At 40.6% G+C, this 10444-nt stretch overlaps 1 protein-coding gene across 2 annotated transcripts in view; it reads left to right on the plus strand.

Moving 5' to 3' along the window:
- LOC119410149 (fasciculation and elongation protein zeta-2) overlaps positions 1-5201 on the plus strand; it is a 9427-nt gene extending 4226 nt beyond the window's left edge. Inside the window, exons 5-10 of one of the 2 annotated variants that reach the window (XM_037677058.1) lie at positions 53-318; positions 468-548; positions 681-756; positions 833-898; positions 4455-4480; positions 4852-5201. In XM_037677058.1, the coding sequence (XP_037532986.1) occupies positions 53-318; positions 468-548; positions 681-756; positions 833-898; positions 4455-4465 (500 nt within the window). In that variant the 3' untranslated portion in view covers positions 4466-4480; positions 4852-5201. The remainder of the gene's footprint in view (positions 1-52; positions 319-467; positions 549-680; positions 757-832; positions 899-4454; positions 4481-4851) is intronic. The other variant, XM_037677057.1, reaches the window with a different exon arrangement.
- The last annotated feature ends 5243 nt before the right edge of the window (positions 5202-10444 follow it).

Below are 10444 nucleotides of genomic sequence, written 5' to 3' on the forward strand. Positions count from 1 at the left end.
CACACACACACACACAAATGTCTTAACGTTTAATGTCCGCCTGTGGCTCCAGGGCTGAGGACTCTGAGCGCTGCGGAGCTGTCAGAGCGTTTAAAGGAGATGGAGATGAACACCAAGAAGTTTTCCGAAGAGCTGGTGCAGCAGCTGGCCGTCAGGGACGAGCTGGACTTCGAAAAGGAGGTGAAGAACATTTTCATCTCGGTGCTCATTGACGTGCAGAACCGGCAGAAGGAGCACAGGGAGTCACTGAAGAAGAAGAAGAAGCTTAAAGGTGGAGCTGGGACAGGGCAGGGCGGCGTGGAGAAAACACCAGCGTTGGTAATGAATGAATGAACGACTTTCTTTATCTTATAATTGTGTGAAACGTCTGTCCATCACCGTTTCCCACTGTTTTCAGTCAAGCTGCACTTTTTTCCCTTTCAAGTTTTCACCTCTTCATGCGTTTCCTCCACTTCCTTCCTCCCCAGCGCTTCAGCATGGAGGGAATCTCTTCCGTTATTCAAAACAGCTTCCGGCAAACATTTGGAAGTGGGTGCAGTGAAAGACAGGTTACTTTTGTCTGCTATTTTAGCTACTGAAACTGTTTTTTTTCCAGTAGTTTTGCTCTGGATTTAAACGCAGCACAAATCTAGGTTAATTTGTCCCATCTAATTTCTTTTAAAATCTTTGACCTTTTATAGTATTTGACCACAGTCATCCCTTATGAAAATAAAGGGCACTCACCGTCTACCGAGGACCTCCAGATCCTGACTAAGAGTAAGTGTATTCATCTCTGCGGTGATGGGTGACTTAGTGCAGCTGAGTCACTTTGATTTTTTGCTTAACTCTGCAGTTCTGCAAGCGATGAGAGACGACAGCGACAAGGTGCCCGGCCTGCTGACAGATTATATTCTTAATGGTGAGCTTTGCTCTGCGCCGTTTGTTCACGGAGGATATCATTGACGTTAGGCCTGTCACGATAACTGATTTTGTCGGGCGATTGTCTCAGAAATTATTGCGATAAACGATAATATTGATAGAAATTTGACAATAATCAGTAATTATTGTCAAATTTAAGAAGAAATGTTTAATTTGTTTTGCGTGTAGTACCTTTTTTTGACCACCGGATGTCAGTATAAGACTGAACCGAAGGATGGATAGTGAGGGTGAGCGTGTCTCTTTAAGAAAAATGGGAGGGAGGCCCCTTGACATGACACGTGTCATTCCCCAATCTGTTACGGAAGCACGATCCGTAGTGTACTTCCGGGTCACACGGATCACCGTTGTTCATGAATAAAAAACGTCTTCATTTACTTAGAAAAGTACGTGCTCTGTCTCCGCCGATCTTCATGTAGCTAATTTACACCACTCGTATTTCTGTTGCAAATCATTGTTTAAAATGATATGGGACACATTAGACCCGACCCCCAACCTGAATGTGAAACGGCGCCGCTCAGTGGTGAAGCTGCATATCATTTTAACCATGACATAAATATGTCAATGATTTTAACGGAAATACGAGTGGCGTAAATTAGCAACACGAAAATCGGCGTAGAAAGAGCACATACTTTTCTAATTAAATTGACAGTTCTTATTCATAAATGGAATTATACTAGTACATTTTCCTTAATCTAGCATATTCAACAGCGATCTGTACGACCCGGAAGTATTCCTTTTAGCGCATGCGCAAATGAGCTACACTACGGATCGGGTTCCATAACGGATCGGAGAATGAACCCGGGCTGTCTCTCTTCGGTTCTCAAAATGGTGGACGTTCGATGTGGTTTGAGCTCTTTAGCGTAGCATTTTTCACACAAAGCTTTTAATAAAAATAAAAAGCAGTAAACACGTTCTCAGCTTCTTTTTGCAGAGAAAAACAACTTTTTACATGAAGGCACGGGTTTCAACCTTGAATTTTTGGAGCTTCGACAAGACGGAGGTTTTTTCCTTCGAGGTCGGCCTGTTAGCTTAGCTCGTAGCTTAGCTTCTCAGCTTAGCTGCTTTTAACCGTCCAAAAACACAATTTTGGACAGTTAAATGGATTTTAAAGAGAAAGGGAGGAGTCAGTGAAGAACACTGGAGTTGAGCTTTTTGTCATCCAGTGTCTTCAGTAGAAAGAGAGAGACACGAAGAAACAATAAAGCCGATAAATGAAAATGAGGTCGATCATTTTCATTTGTCATGCGATTAATTGATTTATTGTTTGACAGGCCTAAATGATGTTTCATGCTTTTAGATCTTTAATCTTTTTTTTTTCAATTTGCTATAGATGTATTTAAAATAAATGATCAATTTACTTTCCTAGTCTTTAAAACAAAAACAAAAAACACATCCAAAAGAGACTAAATGAATGCCAGTGTATCCTTTGTGTCTAAAGCCAGTATCTTACTGGGCTGTGACTGATGGCAGCTAGTTGGAAACAGAACATTGTGAGAAAATATTGTACTCAGTTTTTCACTTTGAACTTACAAGAAGTTTGCAAATAAATTGCAACATTAGCGCAACATTCCTGTGAATGATGTGAAACTTTTTTTTTTGTTACATATATAAGTCACACAATGTCTAAATCGTCTCCGTTTTGGTCACAGTTTATTCTTCTTTTTGTCTTTTTGCAAAATCTTTCTAAATTACATACATTTGCTGCACTTTCTGACTCAAGAAAACCAAATTAAGAAGAGTTCGAAACAGGTTCTACACACCTGGGACGACTCGGAAAGTTTCCTGGGAGACTCGCGAAAGGAAATTTAAAACCCTCGCAAACGTTTTGAGGCATTTTGGAAACTTGTGAATTTCATTCACAAATCTAACACCAGCTGATAGTTATATTAAAATAGACACAGTTAAGAAAAATACCACCTAATATGTATCTATGAAGGATTCACAGTTGATGGACTGAGGTCTGTCTTTACATCCGTCACACGAGTCACATCAAGGAAACAGGCACTTTGAATGTACTTTTCATGTTTGTGACTTTGCTATCATGTTCCTTCTGATATGTTTAGTTGTCCGTCCTGTTTTAATGCTGGGCTTTGTCTCAGTTTTTGTTTGCTGTATTTGTAAGGCACCACTGTTGTGTCTAATGCAGGGGTCTGCAACCTTCATGATCAAAAGAGCCATTTTTTATGCCTTTGTTCACTAAATTAAAAGTGTTCAGAGCCACAACAAGAAGCTACCACTGTGATTATCAACTGGTGGCCCATGGGCCACTTTAGGTTTGTTGGAGGGGGCTTTTGTGGCCACTAGGAGTGACATTATAAAGCTAAAAATATCTAATGATTTTTAACACTTGTTGATATTTTTACAATTTAAAACAAATGAAAGGACCAGATTCTTGTAAAGAGAGGGAGGGGGATAGTTTTTTTTTAATTAATAAAAACTATGAAGTATGCAGACCTGTGTAATTTTTTTTAATTGTGGAAAAATTAATGAAGTATATAAATAAAGCGTAAAGTTAAGTGAGTATGTTTTACTCCTTGTACTTGTTTCAGTATTCACATATTTGTAAATTACATGACAGAAAAACGGCTAAAACTACCGGTAGTCCTTTTTTGTTGTTTGTATAACGACCAGTAAAATTCAGTTTTATGTCAGTTTTGGTCAAAGCTTGAAAGAGCCGCTGCAGAGGGACCAAAGAGCCACATGTGGCTCCAGAGCCGCAGGTTGCAGACCCCTGGTCTAATTAGTCCCTCTCCTGGTTTCGTAAACAGTGTTCGTCTGTGTGTTGTTCACCTCCCTGGTGGTCTGGTCCTGTAGTTTTCTTGTGTCTCGTTATCCTCTTTGGGTGTTTGTACTCCTTTCTGTTCACCAATCCCCACCTGAGCCTTAAAGTGGGCTCCTGGCTCCTCTGTCTTTGTTACACGCTGGATTAGGGCTGGGTGATATCTCGATATTTTAAAAATATCGAGATATATATCGTGTATCGTCATTCATCTTAAAATATCAAGATATTAATTTTGATCCATATCGCCCAGCCCTATGCTGGATTTACATTTAGATCTCTTTAACTCAACTTTTATAAATCTGCTCCATATATATTTATTTATTTATTTATTTATTTACTCTATCTCAATCCTCTTGTCCTGATTTTACTCCGCCCAACGTATTTCAGACTTGAGAAACATCTCAGAGCGTCTAATGCATGCACGTTAACAAGATGGAGGTTTTCAGTCTGATATCTGAAATCAGTGTTTTTATTACAACATAAAGCAAACATTAATGTTGAGCCAAAAGCTGCATCTAAATGATGCAGTTTACAATAAACATGAAGGCGCATCATCCAATCACACCGCAGCTATAAAATCCCATAAATTCAGTTATAAAAGCATGTTTTGGGTATTATTTAGCATGGATTGAAATTGTAATGTTTGTGCTCATGTAAACTTTTGTCTCTTGTCTCTTCTTTCACGTTCTCTTTGTTTTCTTGTCTTTCTCCTCGTCTCGTTTGTACTCTGCACATTCTCTTCCTCGCTCACTAGCTTTGGTCTGAGCAATGGACGGAGAGGTTTGTTCACATCTAAAGCTCATCGTTGTGTAGTCACAGTATCAGGACGCTCCCACTCTACCAAGTGTAGTTCAGTCTGGTCCTCCCCTCTCCTAAACTGGGATCAGCTGCAGCTTAGCTGGTGGTGCATTTCAGTCAGCAGGAGCACATTTTGAACCTTAGAGCTCATTATATGCTGCAGTTTAGATCTTTTGTCTTCGTAATGTGTTTAAGAAGCTCAGTAGAAGCTGCATTTGCAGACATTGAACTATAAATTCATGAGAAATTCAGATTTTTACAGTTTTTCCACTTTATTGTACCACACCATGGCAGTTTTTTCTGTTTTACGCTACCACCAGTTACAGCTCTAATGTTTAAATTTTTTTTTTCAGTGTTTTGCCCAACGTAGACCAGAGGGACAGAGCCTGGCTCTGAAAAGACTGCAGTTTACCATGATGATGAAGATGAAGAGAAGTTGTATTTCTTGAAAACATGAAGCACACTTAAAGGGATAGTTCAAATCTTTTAAAGTAGGGTTATATGAAAATTTTATTTTTTATCTTTTGTGTCTCTTGAATGGCCTCAGTTGGGAAAAATAGAGGCAGGGACCAAACTGACAAGCTAACAGCTAGTTAGACCAAAGCTGAGAACAAAGTCGATTGTTGTCGTATTAAGCAACCATCCATCCTTCCGTCCATCCAACCATTATCTTCCACTTGTTCCAAAGGTTGGTCTCGGGGGCAGCAGCTTGAGCAGGGAGGCCCAAGCATCTCTTTCCCCAGCCTCCTCTTCCAGCTCTTCTGGGAGGACTTCACAGTGTTCCCAGACCAACAGAGAGCATGTCCTGGGTCTTCCTGTGGGTTTCCTCCCAGTTGGACATACCTGTAAAACCGCTCTAGGGAGGCACACAGGGAGCATCCTTACCAGATGCCTGAACCACATCAACTGGCCCGTCTTGATGTGGAGGAGCAGCAGCTATACTTCGAGTCTATCTCGGATAAGTGACCCTCACCCTATCTGAGACAGTCCAGTCACCCTGCAGAGAAAACTAATTACAAACTCTTGGATCTGGAATTTCGTTCTTTCGTTCACTCCTTCTTCTTTAGCTTGACGGCCTCTCTCACTCAGGGTGCCCACCACCGGGTCCAAGAATGTCTGCCACTAGAGGCACCAACAACCTTGCAGCCACAGCTCAAGACAGTCGCCGCAACAATCGAGGCGTGGAACATGGCCCACTTGGATTTAATGTCTCCCGCCCTCACTGGGATACGGTTGAAATTCTCTCTGAGGTACAAGATGATGATCTTAAAGACAGGTTCTTCTGCTAGGTGTTCCCAGCAAACATTCACTACACGTTTGGGCCTACCGGGTCTGTTCGGCATCTTCCCCCACCATCTGATCCAACTCACTACCAGGTGGTGATCAGATGACAGCTGAGCTCCTCTCTTGACCCGAGCCGCAGATCAGACGACACGACTACAAAGTCAATCATCAACCTGCGCTCTGTTGTGTTAAAATCTAAACATACAACAACTCTAATCTAAAACATTCCAAGCCGGAAGCTAATCGATCCTGTCGGACATAAACTCAGATTTAATCTCTGTTTCTCTAAACTGAGGTCATTCAAAGAGCTAGACCCCCACTTCAAATCATCTGAACTGCCACTTTAATTTATTCCTGAATGTTTCGTTACCTCTATGAGTTTCTGTTTTTGTGACCTGGTTTGATTTCACTTGTATTTATTTAATGTGGAGCATCATGATTTGCAAAACTTAATGCATTCATGTGAATGTTGGTGTTTTTTTGCTCTGTATTAGATTTTCTTGCACTATAGAGATGCATTTTAAAAACACAAAGGTTGTAAAAACATACAGATTACCGTACACAATTTTTTAAATTAAGGGCAAAGCTGTGACGCAAAGGGCTTAGTTTTTATGAAGCGCCTCACTACTGTATAGTCTGAGCCAAGAAACAAATGAACCAAAAGGGAAGCATTTTTGTTAAAAAATACTTTTAAAGCAGAATATTTTTAAGACAAGCATGGGGAAAACAAACTAGGAAGACATTCTGAGCATCACAGGTTTAATGGCAGCACATAAAGTGAGCAGATAGGTGCAAAAATATATAAGGAAAATGTCTGAATCCAGCTTGGAAAAAATGGTGTTCAGTCTGTACCATCAGTATCACGGCTTTGTTAATTTTCAGTATCAGCTGGCTGAGATGTTGAATATAAATTAACTATGCATTAAAGTCAAACTATCTCAAACACTGCCTGTACTCTGAATCAGAGCTTGAATCGTCGACTTTCCTGCTGTACAACCGATCATCCTCTTTCTATTATTTCCTATGAACTGCCTTTGCCTCTACTTTGGTACATCAGAAAGAATTTATTTTAATTGAAATTCATTTTGCTTCAGGAATTTGTGGCACATTTGTAAATTATTGTATTTTGGAAATAAAAAATTCTGCCTAAGAACATGCTGTCACGGGCTGCTATCATCCATGACCTTTTGACCATTTGATTTGACATTTTTCTGATCTATACCCCTTTTCATGCAGGTCTGAGTTGACTGGTGCTGACATTCACAATCCTGGTTCTGGTTCAGCTTGTGGTTAATTCCAGTTAAAAGGAAGTAATTCCTTCCTATTGTCGCCCACTGCGCCAGCTTGCTCGGGATGGAGGAATCTGCTGGACTCCTTAATTTCTGTTTTGGCTAATCCACATGTTGGTGCATACTAAATCTGATAACGCATTAATGGGACTGTACAACTGGATTTCAATATGGATCTCTTTCGAACTGAATTGGACTCATTTGAATTGGATGTTGCTTTTTTATACAGAGCTGTGAGACAACTTTTCAAGTCAAGTTTATTGTTATTTGCATCACGTGATACGTGAAGTGGAAAGAAATTGTCTACACAGGGTCCCAGTTACACCCCAAAATAGCAAAAATATAAGGTATCAAAAGAAACAGTGCAGGCTATAAAGATCTAAGATCCTTCAACAGCAGCCCAAACACAAGTCTGTGGTGAGCAGATGAGTATGAATGAATGAGTTAATCAGCAGCATGAGATCAGCAGCACATATTAAGTCATCAATGAAAGTGGCAATTACAGTGATTCTTTTTGTCTTTACAGTGATTATCCTGGTTAGGGATTCACGAGTCTAACAGCTTGAGGGTAGAAGCTGTTCCTCAGTCTTGTGGTTCTACACTTAATGCGCCTTAACCTCCTTCCTGAGGGAAGCAGGACAAAGAGCGTGTGTGCTGGGTGAGTGGGGTCCTTCATGATGCAGGTGGCTCTCTTCCTGCATCACAAGGTGTAGATGTCTGTGATGGTGGGAGACTGACTACAACAGTCTTCTGTGCAGCCTTCACCACTCTCTGCAAAGCTTTTCTTTCTGCAGCTGTGCAGCCTCCATGCCACATGTTGATGCTGGAGCACAGGATGCTCTCCACTGCACACCTGCAGAAGGAGGTGAGGACTGAACTTTCCAGACCAGCTCGCCTCAGCCGCCTGAGGAAGTAGTCTCTGATGAGCTTTCTGGATCAGGCTGTTGTTGCCCCAGCTGTGGTTGGCAGGTGCACAAACAAGTACTTGTAGCTGGAGATCACTTCCACCATGGATCCCATGTTTGGGGGGTGGGGGGTTCCGTCTGAAGTCCACGACCATCTCCTTCACATTGATGTGAAGGTTGTTCTTCCTGCACCAGTTCTCTAGGTGTTCCAACTCCTGACTGTAGCTGGACTTATTGTGATGCATCCAACCTGTATCATGTATACAAATACATATACATGCATGTACGTGTACATGTATTAAAATACAAGCCACACTTCAACTATCCAAGTCCATGTAGGTTCCATTGCATAATATATGATCCAAACCTATCGGGTCAAACAGCACCCAATAGAACAATAAAACCAGCACGCAAAAAAAAAAAAAAACAACCTTGTGTGTGTATACATACATACAGTATATATATAATGTATGTATGGATGTATGGATAGATGGATAGATAGATAAAGTTATTAAACAGCATGGGATACATTTTTATTGTTATTATTATTGATGACACACAATTATATTTGTCTATTAAACCCAATGAATCCAATCAGCTACTTAGACTACAAGCATGTCTTAAAGACAGAAAAACCTGGATGACCCTTAATTTTCTTATTTTGAACACAGACAAGACTTGAGATTTTAGTTTTTGGACCTGAGCACCTTAGGAATAAATTGTTCAGTCTTTCGTCCTCCTTGCATGGCATTAATCTGTCCTCCAGCTCTAATGTTAAAAAATCTTGGTGTTATTTTTGATCAGGACATGTCTTTTAACTCCCACATTAAAAACGTTACTAGAAGTGCCTTCTTCCACCTGCGTAATATCACTAAAATTAAAACAATTTCTGTTGTAAAGTCTTTGTTGAAAGTATCAAAGTCTATAAACATCATTATATTCAGATTTTTTCTAGTCAACTTAAAGGTCAAAACTCTACATAGATGAGAAGTCCAGAGAAAATATGTTAGCAGTGATCAGTCATGAGCCACTGTTTACATAAAACATTCATGAAAACAGTTTTTAAATGCAACACGTTATAGGGCACGGCATTATGATTCAAATCAGTTGTCCAGGTCTAAGTTGACCAAACTGCCTCTTTCAATAAGGTATAAGGTTGGAAAAGTTTTTAAAGAGGATGAGAAAGGAGAAGGCAGCTGGACCTGATGATGGAGGTTTGGAAATGTCTAGAAGAGATGACCGTGAGGTTTTAGTACAAATGGACATTTGAATTTGCTTAAGAGAGAAAAAAGCGTGCTGAATTATGTCAGCCTCTATAGACAATGAATAATAATAATAAACAAAGCTGCTCAGTTAAACTTTTTTTTAAAAATCGATGAACACATGAAAGCTACAGAAAATGATTTGATCTTATCCATCCATCCATTATCTTTACCCGTTTATTCCATTTTGGGTCACAGGGGTCGCTGGTGCCCATGTCCAGCAATCACTGTGCGAGGGGCGGGGTACACCCTGGACAGGTCTCCAGTCCATCACAGGGACACATAGAGACAAACGAGACAAACAACCACTCACTCTCTCACTCACACCTAGGGACAATTTAGAGTTACCAATCAGCCTAACATGCATGTTTTTGGTCTGTGGGAGGAAACCGGAGTACCCGGAGAAAACCCACGCATGCACGGAGAGAACATGCAAACTCCACCCAGAAGGCCCCTGGACCGGGGTTTGAACCAGGGACCTGTTCGCTGAGAGGCAGCAGCTCTACCAGTTGCACCACCGTGCTGCCCATGATTTGATCTTATTACATAGGAAATAATTTGCATATCTTTGGTTTGTGTCAATATTCACATCATCTTTTTCACTGTTATGTCAAAGTCGAGAGTTTTCTGGAACGCGTTTTCACGGCCTCCCCATGTGCTTTCAAACTCACTGAGGATATCCAGATGTAGATTCACAAAAACAACAATAAATAAATAAATAAAACTCATCCAACCTCTGGTGCCTTCTGCATACAACAGACGGCAGAAAGAGTAATTAAAGACGAAATCTACAGCTGCAGCAAGAAAGTAACAACCCTCAGAAAAATAGATCAATTTATTTATATTGTTTCTCATGACAATTAAAAATCACAGTGCAGTTTCCTTCTCATCAGTTCTAATTCTAACCATCTAAGAAGAGCTAGACGTCATCCGACTGATCTCCTTTGTACGATTTAAACACATATGGAGCTGAAGTCTTGCTTGTCTGAAACCCTGAACAGCGTGAAACAACTTGTTCATCAACCACCTCGCCCTCCCTCCCCTCAGGATTTCAAAAGCAACACAAACAGATGTTGAACATCTGTAAAACATTTATTCTTGGTGAGATAAGACTTCCTTTGACTCTGAAGTGTCCACAGCTCAGAGCTGAGAGGAGCTTTCCGTGTCGCTGCAGCAGGACAGTTTGTGGTTTTATTCTTGTGTATA

Source organism: Nematolebias whitei, chromosome 5 (assembly GCF_014905685.2).
Source record: "Nematolebias whitei isolate Nwh7 chromosome 5, NemWhi1, whole genome shotgun sequence".
Taxonomy (NCBI): domain Eukaryota; kingdom Metazoa; phylum Chordata; class Actinopteri; order Cyprinodontiformes; family Rivulidae; genus Nematolebias; species Nematolebias whitei.